This window comes from Rhinolophus ferrumequinum, chromosome 26 (assembly GCF_004115265.2).
Source record: "Rhinolophus ferrumequinum isolate MPI-CBG mRhiFer1 chromosome 26, mRhiFer1_v1.p, whole genome shotgun sequence".
Lineage (NCBI taxonomy): Eukaryota > Metazoa > Chordata > Mammalia > Chiroptera > Rhinolophidae > Rhinolophus > Rhinolophus ferrumequinum.
The window spans coordinates 21,557,652-21,584,967 of NC_046309.1; the positions used below are offsets into that span (position 1 = coordinate 21,557,652).

General features: G+C 41.6%; 3 protein-coding genes across 23 annotated transcripts in view; all 3 read left to right on the forward strand.

Moving 5' to 3' along the window:
- Positions 1–27,316, forward strand: part of CADPS2 (calcium dependent secretion activator 2) — a 473,581-nt gene that overhangs the window by 129,947 nt on the left and 316,318 nt on the right. The window lies entirely within an intron of this gene.
- Positions 5,748–6,706, forward strand: RNF148 (ring finger protein 148). The gene has a single exon (XM_033098860.1). The coding sequence runs from the start codon at positions 5,795–5,797 to the stop codon at positions 6,704–6,706; it is 912 nt and encodes a 303-aa protein (XP_032954751.1). The 5' UTR covers positions 5,748–5,794.
- On the forward strand, positions 9,215–10,342 carry RNF133 (ring finger protein 133). Its single transcript, XM_033098620.1, has one exon. The coding sequence runs from the start codon at positions 9,218–9,220 to the stop codon at positions 10,340–10,342; it is 1,125 nt and encodes a 374-aa protein (XP_032954511.1). The 5' UTR covers positions 9,215–9,217.

Here is a 27,316-nt window from a genome sequence, read left to right on the forward strand (position 1 = left end):
ATCCATTTATTGAGCCCCTGCCACGCTAGCGGTGTGCTTGGTGATTTACAAATAGATATTAATATGAGGTGTGTCATCTGATACACATCATGGCCCCGAGAGGCAGGCGTTCATTACTTCCCCATCTCACAGATGAGAAAACTGAGGCTCAGCATGCCTCACGTCACACAGCTAGCAGGTGGCAGAGTCGGGGTTTCGCAGCAGGTCTGTCACATGGCTGGGTGCTTCTGTACAGCTTCTGCTAGTGTGATGACTTCATATTCATGTTTTGCTGCCTCCTCTCAGGAGGGATTAAATTACCTAACAAATAAGTAAGGGTTTTGTGACCTGTGAATTGGAAAAATGTAAGGGATCTGAGTGGGAAAATCTCCTTAATTGCCTCTGCCCTGCTAAGAGCTCACTCAGTTCACCGTGTTTTGTGGGACGGGTCTTAGGAAGCCAAAGCTTATACAGTCCTTCAGTGACCCACGGTGGTGGAGGAAGGTCTAGAATCCGCTTAGAGTTTCAGGACAACGCTGTAGTGGTAGAAAGCCACACGCAGCCTCCGTACTTGGTCCACATCCTAGGTTCTGATTAAATACAGGAGCAGTGTGGTCTGTTAGAGCAGGACAAGTTCTGGTGGTCATTCCAAAGATAAATCCAGTCTGAAGGGTTGAGTTAATATAAGATGTGTTTGTCCTGGGCTCAAGGAATGATCACAGTACCACCGAGGACTGTCCTTAACCTTGCGTTTGCCTTTTGTTTCTTTATTTAAATCATATGTTTACTTCAGGATGTTAAGCTCCTCCCTTTATCCATCCTGATGCGGAGGCTGTGGCATGAGGTTTTCCCCCCCATTACTTCGCAGAGTAGTAGTGATGTGTTTCTACTCTGTTGATGACCATTCCGTCTTCTAACTTGGTAGAAAGAAGGAGAAGAAAAAGTTTTCAATTTAGTGTTCAAGGTATGTAGACCTGGACTTGAATTCAGAATGCAGAGAGTGTAGTTTATGTGGTTTGATGTATACCCATTACAATTTAAAGGGATTTGGTCATATTCCAAACACTCACTGATTTTTGTATTCAGGTATGGATACAAGAAGTCCACTTTTATGAGTATTAAGTCTGTAGAAGAATGAAAGTTTGAATTTCTTATGCCTAGTCCACACTTGAACAGAAAGGATCACCCTTCTGAAGGTAAAACTAAATAGATACATTTTGGCCGGAAGAGTGATAGTACCGGTTAGAATCCAGAGGATAATGACACTTTCAATTGAATTCAGCCTTCGTTGAGAACCTGTGATGTGCTAGATACTGTGCTAGAAGCCGAGTATTGAAAAGATGAGAATAAGATTTAATGCCAGCCCTCAAAGAGATTAATAGAGTAGATGATTTTGTAGAGGGAACTGTATCTGCTGCTACATATAAACCACTTTAAGACATGAGTGCATATCAGGGCAATATATTTTTTTTATAAACTATAAGAAAGTCAGCATCTGTTATTGCTCAGTAGTCTATAGGTCAGCGAGGTGATTCAGGTCTTGGCTAGAGTCAGTCGTGTGTCTGTAGTCACCTCAGGATCGTGGAGACATCTCTGCTCATCTTGGGCTCTCACACATCGCCCATCAAAATTCTAGCCCGTGGGAATGATTACAGAGGCCAAACTAAAGCCATGGACAGGATTCCATTCATGTGTACTAAGGCTGACCCTGTCAATCATTCATTCAAACTGTTTTGAGCCAGGTGCTATGTTAGGTGTGTGAGAAACATCACTGAGTACTTCCCTTTCAGGTACAAAGGTTTCTTGGAGTTCTAACACAAGTTAAACTTGACTCATGCATCCATCCCACTGTCAGGCTTGCAGGTGCATAGAGAGGAATAGTAATTCTGACTTACATAGGAAGGAAATCATGGTGGGTGATTCGGTGACTTAAAATGTGTCTGTTTTGGCTGTTTATTTTCTTAATGTTAACAGCTTTTAATGATAGTGAAAGTTATTATATTGATTAATATAAATAATAATAAATGAGGAGCCTCAGTAAATTTTGTGATTTTCATGCATCTATACCTGCCCTAGTATAGTGTGTAACTGTCAAGGCAATTCAGAAGCTCATATATTATTTTTAAAATTTACTCTATTCCAATTTAGCATATTTAGAACTCTTTGCTGGGTTCGGAACTATTATGAAGAAAAAGTGTATTTGCATATATAAAAGAATATTTTACTGCATATGTCTGGGAATATGTGAGAGCCGTGATTAATTTATGGGAGACATTTAGGAGAAAATACATTAATGTTTATGAGGATTTTCCAATTTGCAATCAGATATAAAATTTTAAACTAAAATTTAGTTTTACATTTAAAATCTTTAAAAACAAAGACTCTGCTTTCAGAAAATATTTGCTTTTTTGCTGTTCTCAGTGAACTCCTTAGAGTCAGTCTTCTGTTCCTGCCAAATCCCAGTATGATGCATTTAATTACTCGCAGAAAACCTATACAGTTGTTGTTTTCAAGCTCAGAAGCAAATCCAGTGAGTTTCGTGGAGTCCTTCAGATCTCTAATAATATCAGAGCCCTGGATATTGTGAGTTGTCGGGTAATTTCTTTAAGCCTCTTCAGTATTCTCTGCGTCTTAAGAGATACGGTCTGGGCAATGCTATGTGAATATATTTGACTCTTTTTACTACCAGAGTAGAGATTCCTGGAAGTTTGCACATTCTTAGCAGAGGTTGATGAATAGCAGAGGGATAGAGATCAGCTGATTTTTCTCCCCTAACTTAATGAATATTAATAACCCTCTTGAGATTTTACTTGGAACCTAGATGTTAGGGTCTATGCATGTGTACACCTAGTTTGTGTGTAACTCTTTTCTCCTACCTCGGAAAACAGGAAATGGAGGTGGGTTGAGGGCATCCTTCTTGATGGACGTATTGTCAGTTATAAAAGCTCGCTCCATGGTGAGAACTCAGACCTGATTGTCCGTCGGGGACAAGTGAGTTTTGGGGGTGGTTCCTCCTTCCCATGGCTGTTCCACTGGAGTGGGGTTTCTTAACATTTCTATTGACATTTTGGGCAAGGTAATTATGTATTGCACAGGGCTGTCATGTGCGTTTTAGGATGTTTAGCAGCAACCCTGGCCTCTACCCGCTAGGAGCTTGTAGTACTCCCCCATTATGACACTCAGAAATGTCTCCAGAAATAGCCAAAATTGCCTCCCCGCCCCAACCCTGCCTTGAGAACCACTGTGTTAGAGATAAAGGATTGTTTCTTACAGGTGCATTTGTCCCAAGACTCAGGCAGGAGAGAGGGGAAGTTCTAAGTACCATTGCCTTCACCAGTTAGTCTTACAGTGACAAAAACACAATGAATTAGTAAATTCTTCAAATTGATCCTCTCAACCATACAAAGAACGTCTAGATTTCAGATATGTTTCACCCTTAAAAATTAACAAACTAAAAAAGCAAGGTTAGAATTGCATTACTTTTAAAATCCCATCCTGAAATGTCAAATAATCACAAACTTAACAGACAGCCTGTAATATGATGATGCGAACTGTCTTCCTTTTTAGTGAGGCTTCACTCTGTCAGTGTTAATAGAACAAGCCAGGAATTCACACTGTTTGAACTTGGGAAAAGTCTACGTGTAAAGACAGTTCAGATGTGAACTGAATAATGCCTCAATCAGATTGTACGAATGGGGCACGTTGATTGGTTCCAATTTTATTTTTAAAAGCAAATATTAACTAAAATATTATGGGCCAGGAAGTACAATAATGCTTTTGTCAAAATGGCACAATTCTTTCAACATGCCTTTGATTTGGATGTTAGGGCCAGTTTTGCACCCTAGGAAAACAGGTGTGTCTTGTTGTATCCCCAGGGCTTTATAGCATGCCTGGTGTATAGGATATGTTCTGTATGGTAAGTAATAAGTGTTGGAATGAGTGTTGCCAATTAATTGACTCCCTGAAACAGACTTCAGGTAAAGATTTAAAATAAAAGCACACAAGCATTAAAATATCTTCAAAGTAGTAAAGATACTAGAGTTGGCAATAATGATGCAGTGAGTTGTGATGGCTGGGGTCATCCTTTCCTCTGCCCACTGCTGCCCTTCCAGGTACCACATCTGTTAATGCAACTTCTAAAGTCACTCTCGGACTTGTCTGTGTCTCCGCATCTTGGCTGCTACTTCAAGAGTCCAGGCCACTGTCTTCTTTTACCCGTGCTCGTCTCACCACTTCATTCTCCTCTTCCATTCCATTGTCCACATAAGGCAGTCAGAGCGCACTTCTTTAAAAAGTGAACATTTTGGAACACTGACACGTCACTTCCCCGTCTTGGAACCCTTTGCTGGTTTCTCTAGTCCTTGGAACATAATCCAGAAATCCAGAGCCCTCGGCTTGACACTTATGGCCCTGACCACGGAGTGCTGTTTGCCTTTCCTCCTTTGTCACCCTTAGCTCTCTCCTCTCTCCCTCTGCCAAACTCATGTTTCTTCAGAGCCTTTCATGTGCCATGTTCCTTCCTATCTTACTTAGGGTCCTGAACTGCCATTTCCTCTGCCTGGAAACTTCTTTTCTCGTTCTTTGGGCAATTCTGATTGATCTTTCAAGTCTCAGACTAAGTGTCACTTTCTTAGCAATGACCTGTACTCCAATCAGAGTTTAGCTCCCCATTACATCTGTTCTTTCTCGTGATACTCTATGTTTTCCTCAGCGCCCTTATCACGACTTGCAGTTATACATTTGTGTATGTGCTTAAAATCTGCCCTCACAAGACACTATACTCCACAAAGTAGGTGTATGTCTGAGTTCTTCTCTGATACGATATGACACATACTTAGTATTTGCCTCACACAGAGTAGTTCAGTCTCAGCAGCTATTTTAGTGAATGAAGTTGCATTTTCTTGCAAGATGGAAATATATCAGGCTAATAATATAAATTTATATTCTCCTTATGTTGAATCTTTAGGCCTAGGATAAGCGTTTGATGTTAAAAGAGAGTAGGAATGATTTGTTCCTGCTTGCCATAGAGCAACATTTTAGGTAATATTCCTTATGTGACAACTGAGACTGTCCAGATACATGCACTAATAAATGAATGATTTCGACTCCACCTGACATATTAAAACAATGAGTATGAAACAATGAGCAGCTTTTTAATCTATCCAGAACTAGGGGAAAAAACTCAAGACTTTAAAAAAAATTATTCTGATCTGTTTATTTATTGCTTTAGAGCAGGGGTGTCCAAACTGCGGCCCGTGGGCCAACTGCGGCCCGTGATACATTGTTAACTGGCCCACAGCAAATTCCAAAAATATATTCAGTTTACTTAAATAAACCAGGTGAGGCAATACTACTTCACCTCGAGTGAGTGGCCCGGCTGTTTGTGTATTTTACCGCATATGGCCCTTGGTGAAAAACGTTGGGAAAAGTTTGGACACCCCTGCTTTAGAGTGTGTTCACATTGTTATATACCATGAGTCATCACTTAGCAGCTTTTTGGCCAATAGGATTTCAGTATGCAGTGCACTAATATAAACTCTTGGATTGGCTTAACTACCGCTGATGTCACAATTTCCCCATTAGGAAGTCATACTTTTCTTGAAATCACATTGTACTCACAACAACTCTTCTGTTTCATTATAAGAGAGAATCGAACGAAAAATGCTGGAGGGAGCAAGATATCTTTGATCCATGCAGACCTTCTTCGTTAATGTGCTTTATCTACTGTCAACAATTGAGGCTAGCTTCTTTACTTTCTTTAGTAATTGATGCTGTTTTGTTTCTCATGTTTGTCAGTTAAGGGGCAAATGGAGGAATGAGCCTACTGGGAATTACTCCTTCACCTCATAGTTCTGTTTCATCTCGACTATTGAGGCTTAGCATCTTTCTTCTGCTTGGCCTTCCAGACTCAAAAGGAAAAGCCATTTGGACAGCCTACCTGAATATAACGTTTCAGGTGGGAAATCGGGTTGTATCAGATTTAGGAGAGAGTGGAGTGTTCGGGAATCATTCTCCTCTGGAAAGGGTGTCTGGTGCAGTGGCACTTCCTGAAGGATGGAATCAGAACGCTTGTAATCCGATGACTAATTTCAGCAGGCCTGAACAGGCAGATTCTTGGCTGGCCCTTATTGAACGGGGAGGCTGTACTTTTACACATAAAATCAATGTGGCCGCAGAGAAGGGAGCAAATGGTGTGATCATCTATAACTATCCAGGTACGGGCAACAAAGTCTTTCCCATGTCTCACCAGGGGGCGGCAAATATAGTCGCAGTGATGATAGGCAACTTGAAAGGCATGCAGCTTTTGTACTTGATTCAGAAGGGGGTCCATGTGACCGTCGTCATTGAGGTGGGCAGAGTGCACATGCCCTGGTTGAGCCATTATGTCATGTCTCTGTTTACCTTCCTGGCTGCCACGGTTGCCTACCTTTTCTTGTACTGTGCCTGGAGACCTAGAGCGCCCAATGCTTCCATCAGAAGGCGAAGACACATAAAAGCAGATGTGAAGAAAGCTATTAGTCGGCTTCAACTGCGAGTGCTCCAAGAAGGGGATAAGGAACTAGAGCCAAATGAAGATAGTTGTGTTGTTTGCTTTGACATGTACAAACCCCAAGATGTTGTTCGTGTTCTAACTTGCAAACATTTTTTCCATAAGGCGTGCATTGACCCCTGGCTGTTAGCCCATAGGACATGCCCCATGTGCAAATGTGACATTTTGAAAACTTAAGAAACCTAGAGAATTTTCTGAAGACATAACCAAATTTTTCCAAAGATTAAACTCCAATGAATTCTTGTAGCACTGTATGTGGAGAGACAATTCAACTCCAGCTTCTCTACCCAAGTACGAAAGAGGATAAAATTCATGTGTTTTTAAAATAAACCTACACATCATGCCTGGCTGTTTGAACTTGTTGTTTTTCTAATAAGTTACAATTGTTACACATTTTTTTGCTCTTATCCAAATAAGGACCTTAGTATATGTTAATATACTGATATATGTTAGTCTTTATGTTCGAACAACAATGTTTGTCACATTGATGCCATAGATAATTAATGGTAATATTTTAGATTCTTTTTTATATTACATACTTTGTTTCCATTTTTGTTTACTATTTATATCTAATATCTCTGCTCAGTAAACATCATTATAGGATTAGAGCTTGATTTAATTCTCAATCATTAATTAATTTTATTAATAACTAGGAAGTCTGGTTTCCAAAGCTACTGACTGGGTAGGTCTTATGTTCTAAATAATTATTTTAGATGATAACACTTTTGGTTATGTAACTGAAAATATTTTTAATCATTATAGGTCCTATGTAGGGCAGTGTAGCAAACACTCACCATTGTTTGCCAGAGCCCTTTAAATCCTAGCATAGTGAGCCAGCTATGGTAGCAGATTTCCTTTCTAGAAGGGACCTAGTAAATGCTCGTCTTCTCAAAGTGATGGTGATTGTGTCTCTCTTTGGGACATTTTGATAATATAGAAAGTAGGGCTGAAATTTTGTTCAGCTGCTTTCCAAATTGTATCTTTTGCGTTCTTTTGCCTCTTCCTCTTTTCAGATAGATGTATAAACACCTGTGTGACACTGAGAGGCGGAAAGATTTGGGTTCTGTTGTTTTGATGAATATCTCTCTCTGTGGACAATATGCTAAACCATTGATGGCCAACTCAGATGGCACTTTGTGAGTTTACACACTATGTTCTAGATTGTCTTTTTTAAAGAGTGGGTTATATGGAAATTAAATCAGATTAATGGCCTTTGATAAAGAAAATTGACCATTATGAGCTGAAGGTTTTGTGTCAATATTTTCTTTTTGTGCCACTTTTCTGCTGGGCAACACATTGTTGATTTACGTTTCACAAGAAGTGCTAGCTAGCTTCCTTTATCCAGGTGCGACACAACCAAAAGTGTGTCTTAGCATCCTGTGTATAGAGGTCAGGGAGACATTTATGCTCAAGGTCAAAATCCTTGACTGGTTTCCTGGCTGGTGAAGAAGAACCACTGAGATACACCCCCACGCAAGTGTATGGCAGCACCACTGGTTGCTTTTCTGGTTTGTTAGTTCACAAGTCATCCTTTGGCTCTGAAGTCATGTTGTGCCATTGACCTAAGTACAGCTAAGTATAGGCAGAGCTGGCAGTGTGTGGGGGGCTGGATGTTTGTTAAATTTGGCAAACATTTTATTAAAAACATGACCTTTAGTAGTCACTGCTGTCAGTGGTTCACTTTAAGTGGGGACCTTGAAGTTTTGTTTGTTTTTTAAATCCATAGTTCCATTTTTGTTTAAAATGAGTTGTACTAAACGAGTACTGCTCTATTTAATCTTTTTCCTTACACCCTTCCTCCTCTTCCCTCAAAATACTGTTAGGTTAATAACAGATGTCAAGATCTGCAGAGAAATGAGATTAGTCTTTCTGTCTTTACTGCTGTCATGCCTATGTATAGTCTATGGAAGAATGAGGAAGTGAGGCTGGAGTAATTTAACAGGATACACTACTTTTGAAAATCAAATCTGAAGCAAACCAACAAACTCCTGAGCAAGCTTTATTAAATGAATTTAGTATAATGGTCTACATCATAAAAACATTTGCATTATGACCAACTGTGAGTTTAAAGTGGTGTTACAGAGTACACCATGTTTTAAAGCACATAGTTGGTCTCAGTGCTAATTTTTAATTATTTTGTTACAACTTGCCATTTTGTTGAAAATATTTCATTTGAATTAAAAAGATAATCATATGGCTTTATTGCATATGCTGTCAGGTTTTAATATGCATGCAATTATATGAATTTTATATTTCACTTTTAGTTTAATGTGATACCTGTTAACATTACATGTCACTCAGGGATTGAATTCATCGATCGTATCACAACATAGAAATCACCCGTAACAACATGGGAAACATTCAAGCCACACCTACAGCATGCTCTAAGCTCTTATCTAATTGGCTGTTGTCTTTTATGTCATAATCACATCACTCAACAGTAAGCAGTATGTAGAGTGAAACTAGGGTTTTTTTCAATCTAAAGGATTTTCCCTCTGCCGCTAATAAAACATCTGACATCCATACAACATCTTTAGGAATTTCTCACAAAAACATGCTGGAAGACAGTGGAACTTGTTTTCACCCAGAAGATCCTTTTCCTTTTGTGATTCTAAATTGATGGTCAGCAGATGTGGAAGCCACATCTTTTTGCTGGGTTGGCCCTTCAGTCACTAGGCAGAGAGAGAGATGAATCTCCTCAAGACTGGCACTCAGAGAGCCACGCCGGCATCCTCCTGGCTCGTGACATTCAGTGTTCTGTGGCTTGGTAGTCAGAACTGCTGCAGAGCCAGCGCAGTTTGGACTGCGTACATGAACATCACCTTTCATGTGGGGCATCGCGTGCTGTCAGAGTTGGGGGAAACGGGAGTCTTTGGAAGAAGCTCCACTTTGAAGAGACTGGTGGGGGTGATTGTGCTGCCAGAGGGAAAAACGCAAAATGCATGCAGTCCCAACACCAATTTCAGCAGGCCACAGAACTCCAAGACGTGGCTGGCGCTTGTGGAGCGGGGCAGCTGTCCCTTCACACAGAAAATCAAGGTGGCCGTTGAGAAGGGAGCCAGTGGAGTGATCATCTATAACTTCCCGGGGACTGGCAACCAGGTGTTTCCCATGACTCATCAGGCGTTTGAAGACACCGTTGTGGTGATGATTGGCAACCTGAAAGGCACAGAGATTCTGCACCTAATTCAGAAGGGCGTTCACGTGACCGTCATGGTTGAGGTGGGGAGAAAACACATCATCTGGATGAATCACTATTTTGTCTCCTTTGTGATTGTCACGACCGCTACTTTAGCGTATTTCGTCTTTTATCATATCCGAAGAGTTTGGGTAGCAAGGAGTCAGAACAGGAGGTGGCAGCGATTAGCAACCAATCTGAAGATGGCATTTGGCCAGCTCGAGCTCCGGGTCCTGAAAGAGAGGGATGAGGAAGTAGGTCCACACGGAGATAGCTGTGTAGTTTGCTTTGAACTCTATAAGCCTAATGATACAGTTCGCGTTCTGACCTGTAAACATTTCTTCCACAAGAATTGCATTGACCCCTGGATTCTAGCCCATGGGACATGCCCCATGTGCAAATGTGACATTCTTAAAGCGTTGGGGATTCAAGTAGATGTTGAAGATGGAAGAGAATCGTTGCAAGTCCTCATGTCAGATGAATTGCCTGGTATCGTATCACCCCGCGAAGAGGAGACAAATAATGAACTTCCTGCTGCCAGAAGGTTAGATAAAGTGACCCATGTGGAGGAGGCGAGGGAGGAGCACCCCACTTCTCCGAATGCCAGCCCGTCTAATGCAGGAGCAGCAGTTTGACCTTCACCTTGACAGTATGATTTTTCAGGAAGTGGATTAAACCTGTTTGTCAAATCAGGTCCTAATACTGACAAGCATTTTGTCTGTTTGAAGTGTGGTTTTGTGTCTTCTTTGGTTACTTTGGTAATTTTCTACATTGTTTCAAGCCCAAAGACAGAAAAAAGAAGGAAAAAAAAAAAAGCCTAGCAGGATTTGTTTGTTTGCCTCTTTCACCTTTGATACTGTACCTTTTTGTCAATGTGTGTCACACCTGTGAGTATGTTTTTTTTCTGTGCCTATACATGCATGTTAACACCAAGGGCAAACTTTTTTTTCCCCCAAGTGTTGGTTGTACATATATTGAGCTCTATTTTAGTAAGAAAATTGCTAATATTATTTGCATGTTCCTTATAATCCAGAAACTATCAATTAAGTTTGAAAAGCATAAATTATCTTTGATGCGCTGGGAAGAGTAAAATTTATCTTTTGAAATTATGTGTGTAGTACAGTATACTAATTTTGAAGTCCATTGTGCTGTTTTTTATTCTTGGCATAAACATTTTGCTGCCTAGAATTTTATTACTCTGACAAACTTCTGCTCAAGCAGTTAGTACATTTTATGTGATCTGCATATGCATATTGATGGCAATATAAATGAGTAAAGTACTAACGCTTTTTAAGTGACCGGCAGATATTTCAGTGCCCAGTATTTCTTATCCTAATTTTTACATGTTCATAACGTGTAGAAAGGCTTAAACGATAAAAAATTCCTATGGTAGTTAATCCTGCTGCGTGTACTTCCTGTATGCTCTACTCTACTACCCAGCTTATTTTTTCCCATTAAATAAAATACTTAAAATATGCGATCATGTGGGAGACAAGTATCGCAGTGTAGAAGTTATTAGTATGACATCTTGGGATTACGTTCAGTTTGCTCACTGTCGTCCCAGCATCTAGTAAGTACAGTGCTGGGCACTCAGTTTTGAGTGGATGAATAATGAGAAACATCTTTTTTACAGTGTAATTATTATGTGTTAACCTGAAAAAAACTGGCCAGTTTATCCCAGTTATACAAAGTAATGGGAACTTAATCCTTAAAATTTTCATCCTGAAGCACTGTGACAAAATAGAAAAAATGACGACTTTTAGCCCAGAATGCATTATTACAATTTAGCACGCATAATTTTAATGATGAGCTTTGAACTCTCCAGGGCTGACAGTGAGATTTGAAAACCTGTGTAGCCCTAGCAAGAGATCTGTTAAGAGGAATTCTGAGTTGCTCAGTGCAAACAATACTGGAATTCAGAGACAGGCAGAAGGGCAGTAGTTGGTTCTAACTACAACTCCAAGAAGACTGTTTAAAGCGGGGAGGGACGCCCATACAAGGCCAGGGAGAACTGGGGCACAGCAAAAAGTGGCCAGGTGGGCAGGTGACCAGGTGGGGGTGAGGCCTGGCTTGGGACATACAGGCTTTTTATACCCAACCCCAGAGAGGTTTCAACTTCATCACAAGAGCTGCTCTTGGAAAGAGCCGCATTAGCATCAATAGGGGAGGATTTAGTAGGAACGTGTTTTTGAGTGTCTTTTTAGTTTACTTTGGGAGAGTAAAGTCATTTCCTGAAGGACCAAGGGTCACAATGAAGAAAGAGTACACTGAGGACCCCGTGAGAGCCCCTCCTGGTGGAATCAGCTCCTAAGCCAAGATAAGCTGTCATTCTCAGACTGGCCACTGGTGGCATCTCTGCCTCGAGGGGCTAAATGGCTCATGGCCGTGGCTGGAGTGACTTCCACTGGTTGCCACGAGAATCATTGGAAGTATGGAAATGAATGCATCTGGTCACATGGCAGTTCCTGCACCCAGGTTTTTACAGCTCTGTGCACTCTTAGCAAATTTGTGTGTGGGCTGCGGGTTCCATGATAGACCTACCGGTAGCACTTGGAGAACTGGCGATTTGCTCTTCACACTAACACTGCCATTGTGTTCTCTGTCCATTCTTTCCCTGCACCCTCGCTGGTTTCTCCTTTCCTTTCTGTCCCTTTTTGTCCCTTTGCTTTGTTCACTGTTGTCAGCCTTAAACCTGACTTACCCTCATGTCTAAGATACTAGTGTGGATGCACTTTTGTAATTAAATGTCTCTCGTTTACCTGGACGTTTCACATTTAACCCAGTGTGCTTGTTGTCTTGATTTGAGAATTTGCAGTGGATGTTCCTGAAAGGGTGGTTAGACTCTGTGTTTGAGGTGGGAAGGAAAGGTCAAGTCGGTGAACTTGGGAACTGTCCCTGCTGAGTGCCTACCATGCAGTTACTTGGCCGTGGACTAAGTGCTGTCTGTAGCTGTTTCCTATGTCAGCAAAAAACAGCAGTTTTAATCCCTGTCTTCAGAATGTTGAAAACAGATCAATAAACCACTTTTACTCGGGGTTTAATAACGGGGACCTGGAGATAGCACTGACATGTCAAATGGTAGGTACTGTTCATTGTGGTAGATTCTTACCCACTCTGTGAGCTGCATGGTTTCCTCTTGTACTTAATGATGCAAATCTCTTGTGCCATAATGATATGGGGCGAGACTGGGAATTATTTTGCTCCTGATACCAGTTTCAGAATGGATTTCCCTGGCATTTCTCCTCGGTATATATTTTTGCAGTCTCTAGTAATAAAATTGGTTCCCCATGCTCACCTCCGGTAGGCAGGGGGTTGATGTTCCTTACAAACATTAAACTTTCTTTTCTTTATTACTGGGATAAATTAGGTTTAATCTTTACTAAAGCGAAGAGGACTCTAAAGTGCTTACCACTGACTGGGTGATGCCGCATGTGAATTCGTGTACACAGTTCCCCGTATAACACTGGTAGTATGTGTGCCTGTCTCTTGCGGTAGAATCATTATCCTGGCATTCGTCCTGTAGAGAGAGGTTGGTCAGCCACAGATTTACAGTGATGGGAGCCTTCAGAGGACATAGCGAACCACGGTCTGGCAGTTCTGACGGTGCTCAAGCTTAGCGTGCACGGGTTTTCCTCCTCTGCGAAGTTGCTAGTGTTTGAAGCAGCACACAGGCATCAAGTGGGGGGAAGGATCGGAGTTTGGAGAGGCATTGAGGTAAACAGAGGAAGGGCTCACCCGCTGCGACGGTGGAAAAGTCACTTTAGTGGCAACTCCAAATTCCTCCTCCATTGTTTGCTATGAGCTCCAGTTTTTGTATTTTAGAGTATTGTAGCATTGTTTATCTGGTTTTGCATTTACCGCATTTTTTTAAATGTTTCATGCTTAGGGATGAAAAATGAGGATTATGTGTTGTTATAGTTACCAACACAGAACTGTCTCATAATGTGTCCCTGGATTTCTAAACCACAAGGTCTTTTGGGGGAGAGGAAAGGGGTAGTGTACTTAAGGAGATGAGCTGTTCCTTATGCGTGGCTGTGAGAGGTGTTCCATTGCAGTCTCTCCACAGAAATCTCCCATTGTCACAGCTACACCACCGGTGGTAACACTTCTCTCCACAGTTATGCTTCCATCTTTGTCCAACCGCCAAGCTCCTGTGTTCCTTTATGATTTCAGCTGCTGACATGACTTTTCCTCACCGGTGATGAGCAAGGTAACCCAGACTTCAAAACTTCTCTACACCTGTAACGTCACCCATTCAGCAGGACACCATTGTTGCCACACAGCAGGGTTTGTCATTTCTGAAAACTTGCCAACCTTCAGCTTCTTTTTGAGAATTCCTTCTCTGAACTCACCTCTCGTTTCCACCACTTGCTCTTTGTGTTCATTCCCGGCAGAGTTCTCCTTGACCAGTCTTTCCCAGCCCTTCCCATCTTCTCCAGCTTCAGCCTAGAATTAGGTGTGAGCCATTTCCCCCTTACTCTAACAAGTGCCTCTGGATGCTTCACCTTCTAGGCCTTTTCAGCAGTGCCATTTGCCTACCCTGAGTCGTCTCTGCTGATTTCCACTAGATCTTTACTTCAATCTATAAATCCTTTATTAATCTCTTAACTCTTTTTATTATTATTATTCCCCATAGAGTAGTACTTCTCAGCCTGGACCGCTTGTTAGAATCACCTGGAGAGCTTTTCAAAATGCTCAGGGCCCAAGGCTGCATCCAAGCCCTCTGGGCAGGGACCTAGGCGTGTTTTAGTTCCCTAGGTAGTTCCCTTGTGCGGACAGAGTTGAGGCCCACTGCCAGAAGGTGTTCCAAAGAGTCTTTACGTTAGTCAAATCCCCAAGTTCACCCGCTGCTTCCTTCAGATTGACTTGTTTTCACTTGATTGAAAAAATTTAGGTAGAAATAGAAACATCAAATTATAAAGGGTTAAATTTCATGGAAAGGAATTGATAAAGGCTCCTTGGAGTATGGAAGACTGGATTTCAGCTGAAGAAGCAAGGAACACTTAAAGAAGGAAGTCACATTTGAAAGGAAACTCCACCAGGTTGGGAAGAAGGGCATTCTAACAGAGGGAACAGTGTGAACAACAGTGTTTTATGAGGAAGGTTTGAGTGTCACGTAGAATTTGGGTTAAGGCCCTTGAAAATGAAGACAGGGAATTCCAGGGAATTACTATTGCAGTAATCCAGGTGTGATGAAAATAGGTGAAAATAGGAATGAACGGAGTAGTAGGTAAATTGGGTGAGATGAATATCAGGTGGGTCACCTCCAAGATACGTTCTTTGAGGACTTTATTTGCTGATACGAATTTCGTACTTCATTTTTTAATGACCAGGGTCACACTGGTTTCAAAACTGGCCTTTGCCCATAATCTTCATCTTCAGTTTGTCTCCAGTTCGACAACACACAGTGGATACAGAAGAGGGGTTACAGCGGGTGGAGGACTTGAGGAAGTATGAGAGTCAAGGGTGACTCCTGTCACCTGGCTTGGGCTCGTGGGTGATAGTGATGTCACTCGGGCAGGTCGACGGTAGAGTCAGGTGAAGCAGGAATAGAAGAGGAATTCACATTTTGAGTATGCTGAATTTGAGGAACCCAAAGAATTTATAGGTGGTGTGCACTACGTAGCTGAAACTATAAGTCTGTACTAATTAAATGAGAGAAATGTGACAGTAGAGCAAAAGGCATGAGACGTTGTACGTACTCAATTGTGGGGACTTATTAACAAAAGAATTAACCCACTGTTTATTTTTACATCAGTGGTGACTTAGTATCATGTAAAATGTAATGTTGCTATATTACACCTCCTGACTTTGTGGGATCCCCATTTACAGTGCTGTATGACTCAAAATCCTTAGCCTGAGTGAAGCCGGTGATTGTGACAGGGGTGGTGATGGTGGTAGTGACGATAACAGCTACAGTCCACTAGGGTGCTGTCAGGTGCCCTTAACAGGTAGAAACTCATTGAAACCGAATAATTCTGTACAGCTGGCATTGTGAATGTCCCCATTCCTTAGATGAGGAAGCTGAGACCATGAGAGACTAACTTGTCCAAAATTAAACAGTCAGTATGCGGTAGAGCCTTACTGAACTTGGTCTGGTTCCACTGCACCTGATCTTAACCACTGAACAACAATTAACTTGAGAAGCTAATTTTTAGGTAAAGGAGTACGTGTAAAAATGAGTCCAAGTTTTGAGTACTTAAGGGGTTGGGCCTTGGAAGAAAAATGTCAATTAAAGGCATTGGAAGTACTCGCAGGACGGTGGTTGAAGTGACAGCTCATGAGATCTGCCCATAATTAGGGAAGGGAAAGGGGTTTGGGTGGGTGAGGGTATGGGCCGGGTGTATCTGACTGAGCGGAAAAACGAAAATTGAGCTCTAGGTAATGGATGCTTCCGTTTAGGAAGTGCTGATTCTGGAATTGGTCATTCTCTCATATAAAACATGATTATGTAATCTGAGTGGTTTTACGTAGCCTTCCTTTCTGCTGAGGTTTAAAAGGGGTAAAACATAATTTTTATACTTCCCCTAAGACCTGATATCAGTTCGTTTTGAAAGTTCAGATGTAAGAAGCGCAGTTGCCTACTGAAAAGAATGCCATGCATGGCCTTACGTCAGGTGGCCGGCGTTCGTGTCCTCTCCCCGAGGCACAGCGCCTCAGGGCAATGGCCTGGGACCTGCAGCAGTAGCGTCACCTGAACTTGTTGGACATGCACCTTGCCCGGCTGCAGACCTCTGGAGTCAGGAACCCTGGGGGCCTGTACGTCTATTCTAACCAGTCCTCCCGCTGATTCACTTGGTCAGTCAGGTTGAAGACACTCGGCTGTCTCAGAGTCCGTTCATTTCAAGACAAGGATGCATCACACAGTTGCAATCAGAAGAAGTATAAATGAAGGTAATGGTGGCGTCTGGAGCACCGCACGAAGCACAGTTGCTATTATTACCCTAAGTTGTTCCGCCACTTTTAGGCACATTCCCCATGTCCAGGTGCTGTCTGGCTTATGCATGACTTGTCCGTGTACATGCTGGTTCCTTTCCTTGCCCAGTTCTGGTTTCCCTACCACCACTATCCGGTGTGAAGGGAATTGTGAGAAAGTGGACAGATTTTAGACAATTTATGAATTCCAAAGTAGGATAGAAAACAACCCGAAAAGGCCTCTTCTGTGTTAATAGCAGCATTACTTCTGTAACTAGAATTACTGTGTTTCATTTCACGTTGATTTTACCCATATGTCAAATTCAGTGATTCATCATTTCATTCATTCATTCATTCATTCATTCATTCATTCATTCAACAAATGCTTATTGCCCTGGAAATGGGTGAACCATCCAAACTCATTGCCCTCATCGAGCTTACTTTCTAGTGGGAAGAAATGAAAAGAAATATATACTATGTTAAGTAGTTACAATTGTGGGAAAAAAAGAAAACAGAAATATAGGTTGGGAACTGTAGGAGGCAGAGTTGGCAGTTTTCTATAGAGCAGCCTTCACCAACACGATAGACAAAAACCTGAAAGGAATGAGGGGCCTACACTAGATCACCCGCAGAAAATGTGGTCATGCGCAAAGGAAAGCCTCCAGGTAGGGAGAGGGTATTGTCATCTGCGAAATGTTAACCTGGGTGGTTGAATGGTGGTAACCGCCATGAAATTCTTGAAGAACGATCTTAGGAAGAATTTACATTGTCTTTCTTATGACAATGGTTAGAAGTAGGTGAGAGAATGACAGCTATAGAGAAAGTGTTGCCACCTGGAAACAAAGAACTTTCCAGTAGTTAGTCCTGCCCATAAACAGGTTATTGCCTCAGGGAGCCGAGAGTTTTTCATCCCTAAAGGAGTCTGATGTTGTTTGGATGCTATTTTTTTAAATTATTTTTTCAGTTACAGTTGACACTCAGTAATATTTTACATTAGTATCACGTATACAGCATAGTGGTTAGACATTGATATAGTTTATGCAGTGATTCCCCCCAATTAGTCTAGTCCCCACCTGGCACTATACATAGTTATTACATATCAGACTATATTCCCTATGCTATACCCTATACCCCCATGACTGCTTTGTAACTGCCCATTTGTATTTCTTAATCCCTTCACATTCTTCACCCAGCTGTCATTTTAATGGTGGTGATGGTGAGGAAATATGAGCTCTGGGAGGGTGATTGGATTTATACCTTTGAAATCTGGCACAACCCTGAAAATCAGATCCTGGGATTAAAAAACATTGCTATTCCACACATAGTTGCCATCTGGTGGAAAAATAAATAACTACAAGGTATAAACTGCAAAATGCATTCAACAGATATTTACTGAGACCCACTATATGTGGCTGGAAAATGATGTAGTCAACATGGTTTGGGCTCATTTTTCTTTGACTTAACATAATGTTTGCTTTTAAGATGGATTTACTTTCCAGAAATTTCATCTTTTTCATTTTCATTTGGAACTTTGTTTCTCCGCTGTAAAAGCTCTTGGCTAATCAAGAGAAAGTAAGTTGTTATCTCGCAGATTCATCTTCTATAAATCTAGAATTTGAAAGGGTAGTGGCTCATTCTCTGGTATTCTGATAGTATTGTGGAAAATAAAATGATTTGATTTTTAGAACTATATTTTCTCCCAACTTCTGTGTCAACATTAGTACATCACCCATCTTAAAGAAAAGTTTCTTGACATATTGTATCGCCAGCAAAGGACCCGTGTTTATTGTTTTCCAGTCCATTGTGGATCATTTTGTAAACGCAAAGTCATGTGTTTGACATATTGTGACATGCATAACAAAAATAATTTGGATTTAATGGAGGAGCAGATATGTGAAAGTCTAGAGGAAAATAGTATTAATCGTAGAATCTAGGTTGGAGGTGTATGTCAATAACAGATTGTTCGCTATCAGTTTTTTTCTGATTTCTTCAAATTTGGTAAATAAAAGAATGGGATTTGTTAAATCAGTGATTTCCAAACCACTGTAAACTTTTTTCAGTTTTCCTGTATGTTTGAACATTTGTATAACTAAATGTTGGCATGAAATTATGCTTTTGGATGTCATGGCAACGTCGCATCACTCAGTCTCTAAAATCTTTCTCTACTCTGTACTTGTTAAGGGGCAGGTGACAATTCGTGTACTGGCATGCATCCGTGGGTCACATTTAGCATAACACGGACTAAAAACTTGTCTTACTATATTATGTAATACTTTAAAAATTGCATTGAGCAAGTGATATTGAGCAAGTGATATCACCCCTTTCCACTGGTGAGGAAACTGACCCAGAATGGTTCAGAACCTTTCGGCTTGTGTCACACCTTGAACACTCAGGTTTGACTCCCTCTGATTTTTGTCCCATCGTTTCCCAGCTGATGAGACTGACATGGAAATGAAGGTGACACGAACAGAATTACACCATTGGAGTTGGAATATTGGAGAGCTGTTAAGGCAGGAGCATAATTTGTTCCATGTAATCAAGATAAATCATGTTAAGGATTCACTGAACATTAGATATTATGAGACTCCAACAGTAACCCACCTAAGTTTTTAAATTTTATTTTCTATATTATCATAATGGGGGTGGGGAGAGAACTTTCCTTCACAGAATAGGCGGAACAAGGTAGCCCTGCCCAGGAACGGTCAGACTTTTCTGTTACACCGTGAAATGTTGAATGAAACAGGGGCAGGGGGAGGCGAAGGACGGGAAGAGGTGGTGTCTTCTTTTCCTTTGAAGGCAAATAGACACTTACTTTAGAAATTCACGTTTACCGTGCCATGGCTCCCTTTTCCACTGTGAATGCGATTTTTCTTCTCTTTCAGGGTCTCAATCTAAGTGTCACACAGATTGGTAGCCCCACTAGGGTCCACTGTTCTTAATTCTCTGTTTATATTTGTGCTCAGAGTGAGTGGGTTGGTAACTTCTATAGTTACAGGGTTAAAGAGAATGTGCCATCAGTTTAGGGAGATTTAAGCTAATCAGTGGGTTGGAAAATACCTAAAAACGAAGACTAAGAGGATCTGCTATTCGCTGAGAATAGGAGAAAAAAAGTTTTATAAAAACTTTCTAATTTTGATATGACAGTGGAGATAGCATGCATATATATATTTTTAAGAATAGTTCATACTTTTCAAATCATGTTTATGTTTGGATATAAAAATATCTGAGTTCTTACCAAAGAAAACATTAGAAGACTTGATAGTTTGGGACTCTCAGATTTGCTTAAGGTCTTTAGATTTTCTTTAGGGGATTTAGATGAGTTATAAGGCAGGGTCTTTGGAGAATACCTGCCTCTTAGTGTACAGATAAAGTGTACATACCTAAATTTATTATTTAAATAACATTTCTTTTTTGCTATCAGTTTTAAGTTACGATTTCTTCACATTTGATAAGGGAATAGGATTGGTTCAATTAGTGGTTTCCAAACCTTTGGAATTTATGGATCAATAAAAAAACACAGAGAATGTAATAAATATATAGTATATTTTATGTGAATGTAATAAAAAAGTATAGCCCCTTTTAAGTTTTTTGCTTTTTGTTGTTTTTTTTTTTTGGCCAAGAAAGATCATTAACTATTATAACCAAAAAAGTAACCCTCAATTTACTATTAATATTATATTATTATACACAGAAATGACTTGTTGGACTTAACAGTTTCTATTAAAATATTGAATTAATTTATCTTTGTCATTACTTTGCAGTCTTTTTATTCCTTTTTTGAGTCAGACCAAAAGCTTTATTGAAAGACGAGGGGAGCCAAGCCTCCCTACCCCACGGTGCAGGCAGGCGGTATTGGCCTCAGGCTTGGGGCATCTGGGCGTCTGCAGCCGGAGAGCTACTTTGCAATCTTAATGTTAATGTCTTTACATTGAATCAGTGAAGACTTCTTCGTACACTGCTCAAAACACCGTCGTTTGATTTCAATAACTTTCCAAAGTTCATTGTTAATGTAAGGACCTATTGATTTCCTTTAAAATTTGGGTATCTAATGATAGCAGACCTTGCAGAAGCTTTAAAGGCATGGTTCTAATGAAATTCACAATCTAAGCAGGGGAGAGATACAAGGATGCTGTACGGAAGGTGCTATGACAGGAGGACAGGAATGTTTACTGCCTTGGGAGAGAGTGGGGATGTGCTAAGAAGACTTGGAATTAGGAAACGGCATCAAGCCATGGGGAGCTGCACAGAGGAGGTTGGGAATTACAGGAGTACAGTCCACCTCCCAGTGCTGCTCAGCCCATCCACTCCTTGCCCTGTCTAGCTCACTTTAATGAGCCATAAGTGGATAAATCGCCAAACTTGATGGCTTGGTGGTGAAGAGGGAGGGCTCTGGAGCAAGACGCTCTGGACTCCCGTTTTCGCTCCTCCACGTCTGGCTGAGTGACTTGGAGCATTTGTCTTTACGTCTCCATGCTCTTGTTTTTTACCTTTAAGATAGATACTAACACCTACTTTCTGTGGTTGTGAGGGTTAATACATGGAAAGCCCCTAAAATAAATTTTAGCTATTTTCAAAATGCAGTTTTTATCAGGCTACTCGGACTTAAATGTTTGGATGATGTTCCTTGCTCGCGGTAAAGACCAGATGCCCTCCCAGGGCTTCACCAAAGCCTGATTCTCCTCTCCAGCCTCCTCTCATACCCCTGTACTCGTGGTCTCTTCACGGCATCCCAAGGAGCCTTTCTCAAACCCACTTAGACCAGCTGCGTTCCCCTCAACCACACTCCCTTGGTCTCCCCTCATGTCCAAACTAATTTCTCTAGGTCTTCAGGTCTCCACTCACCTCCTCAGGAAGCCTTTCATAACCTCCTGCGCTAGATTCAAAACCTTGTTCCAAATTCTCCTGGCTCCGTAAGTTCTCAGTAGTGTTCAGCAGGCCACAGTCATTTCAGTACGTGTGGCTGTTTCCTCCACTATGTGCCCTGTGAAGGCTGCAAACTCATGTCATTCTGCTCACCAGCCCTGAGCACATTGCCCAGCACATAGTATGTTTTGATAAATATTAATATTTATGGAAAAAATGGATGAGGCATAGGAAAGGAAACCTGTGGAGAGTGCTGAGGGCTAAACAAATGTTCCCCTTTATTAGAACAGAAAATATGTTCCCAAAGCAAAGGAAGAGAAGCCTGGACAGTTAGGTTGGGGGAGACTTGGATGGGTAGAGAGACTGGCACAATACCAACAGGGCATCCACTGACTGGCGTGCGGCGTGCAAAGTAACCTGCTAAGAAATACTGTGTTTCTACTAGAAAACTAGGAATTATTTGATAGTTAGTGGGTATAAATTCATCATTGTTGCAAAGCTTCACAAATAGATAACACCCAAAAAAATAGTTTAAAAAATCTATTATTGTGTCTCTATGGACAGCATAGATTATGAGAATTATTACAGTGTTTTATTTGGCATTATTAAGGAGAAAAAGGCATCTCTTATAAGTGGGGCTCTTGTACTTTCTCAGCGCTTTCCTGGCTGAACACAGGCTGGCAGCCTTCCCAGGAACCATCTCAGAGACAGCCACAATGATTTGGCAAGCAGACAATGTTTTTCTCCTCATTATACAATCCTTTTGAATCACAGAAGCAACGCACAGTTCAGATCAAAAGCAATGCGTGAACAATAGGTATTTCTGTGCAAACGTACATGTGAAGTCTTATTTGGACAGGTGAGCGGACTTCCTTCTTGCACCCATAGTTTCTTGTTGCAGTCCTCACATTTCAATTTTGTCATTAGTTGACCATGACTTTGTTAAGATATTTCACTGACTTCTTTGGTGTAAAAGCTGAGCAGGTGAACAGAAAGGGGACAGTTGGCAGTGCCCAGATTGAGGACCTATGTACAAGTTCAAACTCACTGAAATGTGGAGCAATGTAACACACATGGGTATGTTATACTTTTATGATGTCAAGTCCCTGACCCCCACACTGAATCGGTTTGTGGTATTTAGTGGCATTTTCAGAACATATGGCTGCCAGGCGTGAACCCTGGTGAGAGTGGGGGCAGTGGGGTGGGGAGTGGAGAGAAGAATAAGTAAAAGAATGTTACTTTTGGATTCCAAAGGCAAGGATTCAGTCTCTACGCATCCAAAAAGTTTGTGACCTTGGACCAGCCACTTCTCAGCCCAAACCATTTAATCTGTAAAACAGAAAATGGAGAAGGCACAGGACGAGTGTAAGGACAAAAGGAGGAAATGTGGGAAGAGCTCTAGAAAGAATACCTGCTCATCAGTGGGTTTGTGGATACACTGAGTTCCTGTGGCAACTTCACCAGCAGTATAGTGCCCTGTCAGATGCATGCCAGACGGAATTTCACGGAGATCCCAGGGCCAAGAGCAGAAACCTGGGGTATGTGCGCCCCAGCCTGGAGACCAGCTCTAGGACCAGTTTCTGCCTGTGGCCGCACTTTACCTGCCTGTAATTTCATTACTGTGAAAGGCTGTAGGAGTAAGATATCTGATATCTAGTGAGACTCAGTCCATCCTTAATAGTTTCATACCTGACACCTGAAAAATTACTTTTAGTTTCTGTAGGAACAGCACAAATTATGGGAATGAGACAATATTGTGTTTTTTAGGCAATACATTTTATTTTCCTCATCAAAGTACTTTCTTCTGGGACATCACTCATTATGCTTCCTTCTCTCTGAGATGTCTTTCCTTCTCCCATTCATATGGACAAGGTCCACGTCTTGTACTTCTTTCTTACGTATGCATGCGTATGATTGAAATGCAGTCAACTTTACTGGTCAGTTATTTAGATCATGCAAGTGCATGGATGGAGAAGTGAAATTATTATTTGACCATCCAAACCATTCATTCCCTCCTCATTTACTCAGTCAGTGGATATTTTCAAAGTGTGTGCTCTGTGCTTGGCCTGGTGCTAGGTGCTACAGGTACAGTGGGGGAATGAAACAGCCTTCGGCTTCATGGAACGTGCTCTATAGTTAGTAAGAAAACAAGCTACTAATAGAATTTTTACTTAATTATTACGGTTACCGTATGCTAAGTAAAGGGAAAAATACACACAGACAACACAGGTTCTGGCTGACTCAAGGTGATGGGGAAGGAATCTCTGAGACAGATCTATTGAGTGGGGATCAGAAGAGTTGCTAGGAGACACTCTTAGATAGTGACATGGACAGTGTGTGTTTTTGAAAGAAGGCCAGTGGACCTGGGGCCTGGAGATTGAGTGACAGAGAATAACTAGTGATGAAACCAGAGAGGTGGCTTGAGGCCTCGCTTGTGATTTTGGTGGAAAGTCTGTGAATAATTTTTAAACTGGAAAAGGATTGAAATGGCCATATTTTTTTTATACAAAGAAATATAGTTTGACACCAACGAAGAGCATATGTTGAGGAAAATGACAGTTGTAGTGGGGTGGCTGACAGGAAAGCTTCTGAGGCAGGAGTACTGGTTAACAGGCTGTTCCTCCTGAGTTTCAGTGAGGGGCATGAAGAAGGATTTGAGAGGAATTAGGCGGTAGAATCAGCAGGACTTGGTGACATGTTGTGTGTTGGGAAAAATAACATGGAGGAGATGGAGGAGCCGAGAACCGATGTAGATATGACGTTCACTGAAGCAGGCAGGCAGGAGGGAAAGCAAATAGTTGGAAATGTCGGGAATTCCAGTTGGGGCTTGTTCAGTTCAGCGAGACATGGAAGGACAACTGGGGGTGAAGCTTGAGACTAGGCAGGGTTGGGAGTACTTGTGGCCTGGAGAGCTCCAAGCCGATGTGGTGGGGTACAGCATGGGATGCTAAAGAGAACACAGGTAGGAAAGGTGGCTTTCTTTTCTCTGCTCCACCAAAGGCCAGGAGAACTGTTCTTCATTCCTGCTTTCAGATCATTGGACGTCCTCCCTCAGGTAAAGTGTCATGGCTTTCGACTTATTTGGTTTCTGAGTATTTATCAATCTGCTGGGCACTCTCCCACAGTCCTCTGTGTCTGTCACAGGAAACCTGTGAGCCAGATGCCTATCTAATCCTCTTCTGAAGCCTTAATGAATTCAGTGTCTGGAGATAGTCATTACTTTTTCTCCACACAAAAAGAGCTCTGTATGGAGCGCTTCCTGTGTGTGGGTTAGGCTCTGTAGTGGGCACTGGATTTACTAGCAAACCGGCGACTCTGCTCTGCTGGCACTTACTTTCTATTTTAGAGAGACAAACAAGAAAAACGTGTCTGGTGCAGCAAGGTAAGAGGCTAAGGGACCAAATAGAAACAATAAAGCTTTTTGCAGGGAAAAAAAAAAGGTAAGAAAGATGAATTTGGGAGGGGGACAGAGCTTCTTCTGGGTAAATGACGGTGCTGAGACCCAAATGAAGGAAGACAGTAAGCCATGTGGCTTGAGGAATGTATTTATTGCTGTGTAACCTTGTCCCAAAGTTCGCAACGTGAAACAAATCCATACTGCCTGACCGTTCCTCAGGCTTAGGGATCTGGGAGTAGTTTAACGGGATGTTTCTGCTTTGGGTTTCTCGTCAAGAACTTGTCATCAGGCTGACAGCTGAGACTGTCGTCCTCTCAGGGACCATTTGGGACAGAAGAATTTGCTTTCTAGCCTAGTCACGTGGTTCTTGGCAGACCTTAGTTCATGGAGGGCTGTTAGACCCAGGGCCTCAGCTGTTTGCCTCATGGGAAGCACCTGCTTCCCCAGGGACAAGTGATGAGAGAGAGGAGAGAACACCATAGTCTTTTATAAAACTAATTTCAAGACGTGACACACCGTCATCATTTTCTGTCATCTAGTCCTTAAACTGCCTCTTCTTACTGACTTGCCGCCCCCATTGCCTACATGTAATTTCCCAGCCCAGCTTTTGTCTTCCTCTCTCTCGTTTCCTTTTTCCATTTGAGCTTCCTAAAAGAACACTGTATGTTTGCTCTCTTAACGTTATTGCAACTTGTCCTCTTCTCCTTCCTGCCGATTGGCTGCCAGTCTTCACCACTCCCCTAACTCTTCTCTGCCAAAGTTGGCCTAGTGGTGATAAAGACCAATCAGTTCTCTTCTTACTTTAGTTCATTTCTGTTGTAGCACTGATATTCTCTCTCTCTCTCTCTCTCTCTCTCTCTCTCTCTCTCTCTCTCTCTCTCTCTCGGTATTCCTCCTCTTGACTGCTAATATGCTATATTTTTCCTTCTATTCTGACACCACCAGCCTCCCCTGCATCCAGTTCTGTCAACCATCTAAATGTAGGTGTTTCCTAGTTCTTGACTCTCTTTATTTTTTCTTTTTACTGTACTTTGTCTTCAAAGCTGACCTCTACCAAAACTAAATTATCCATGACCCACCACCATACACAAACATCAAACACACACACAAGCACACACAAATATGTTGTTACACCTGTATTATTTAGTTCTTTATTTTTGGTCAGTGGAATTCAGGTACTCCAGTAAAAAACTGAATCATAATATTTTTTCCTGCTTTACATCCACATTCTGTAAATCACCAAGATATGTTAACTGTCTCCCAGTTCACTCTTGTGCTTCTACCTTGTCTGGGAACTCCGCCCTAGATTTGTCCCTTGTTATTTTTCACCTGGTGTGGTGTATTCCCCTGATAACTGATATCTCAGCCTCTGCTCTGACCAGCTGCCGTCCACCTTTGATGCTACAGCACCACCAGTTCTTTGTCTGCGTGATGCTCTTCAATACGGCCGCACCTGGGCCCCTGCCATCACTGATTTCCAGATGTGAGAGAACGCTCAGATTTCATGCCAGGCAGTGCATTTTGCCATCTGGCCTCTGGCCCAACTTTCGCTGCCCTTACCCTTACATTTAAGGCGCCTGTGCTATGAAAATTCTAATTTCCTTCAAAAGGTCATGCTGTGGAATGCCGCTGTGCTTATTCCGGCTGCTGTTTTCTTTTCCTGAAATGTGTTTTACTTTCCCTTCACCCCGCACTCTGCCCATAGGTCCAGTCAAACTGTGGGTCCCTCACCTGTCCTGTGTCTTCCTCCTCCCCCCACAGAGTTAATAACTTTCTTTCTCTCGCTTTTCCTCCCTTTGCCTATGTTTCTGTTGTTGCTCTTACCTGATTATATTTTATTGTTTATCCTGTCTCGCTCCAGTAGTGTAAGCTGTTTGAGGGCAGGGTCTTAGGGGCCTTCATCTTTGTGCCTCTAACACTTAGCAAAATGCTTGACACACTGTTAACACTTAGTAAATGTCAATTAAAGAACATGCAGTTGGACTGCATTAGAATGGCTTCAGGTATGGTTTCATAGAGGAGATGAAGACGCCCAAAACGTAAGTTCACTAGTGTCTGTGCTTCAAAAATGTGGTTTGGTTATTTGGTGGAATTTAGGCAGAAGAAGTTGGAAAAAATAAAACACCTACCAACTTAGAGTATTAACGTAAATATCAAGTGATGAAAACTGTTTCTGAAGCCAGTCTTAAGATATTTATGTTGCACTTAAAAAATATCTTGCCATTCCAGCTTTTATACACAGTTACCAAATCTTTAAGAGTTATTTGTTTCAACTTCTAATATTTTTTCCATGGAAATAACTTGACATACAACGTTTTAGTGTTTCTGTGTCAGGGGGCAGTCTGGAGCCAGAAGCCACACGCTAATTGAACCTAGAAAATTTAATATAAACCATGAGGGACTGGCTACAATGGGTAAGGAAAACTAAAGAATA

Excerpts from the sequence above, each read along its gene's own strand:
- RNF148 (XM_033098860.1), top strand. The coding sequence starts at position 5,795 with ATGAGCCTACTGGGAATTACTCCTTCACCTCATAGTTCTGTTTCATCT.
- RNF133 (XM_033098620.1), top strand. The coding sequence starts at position 9,218 with ATGAATCTCCTCAAGACTGGCACTCAGAGAGCCACGCCGGCATCCTCC.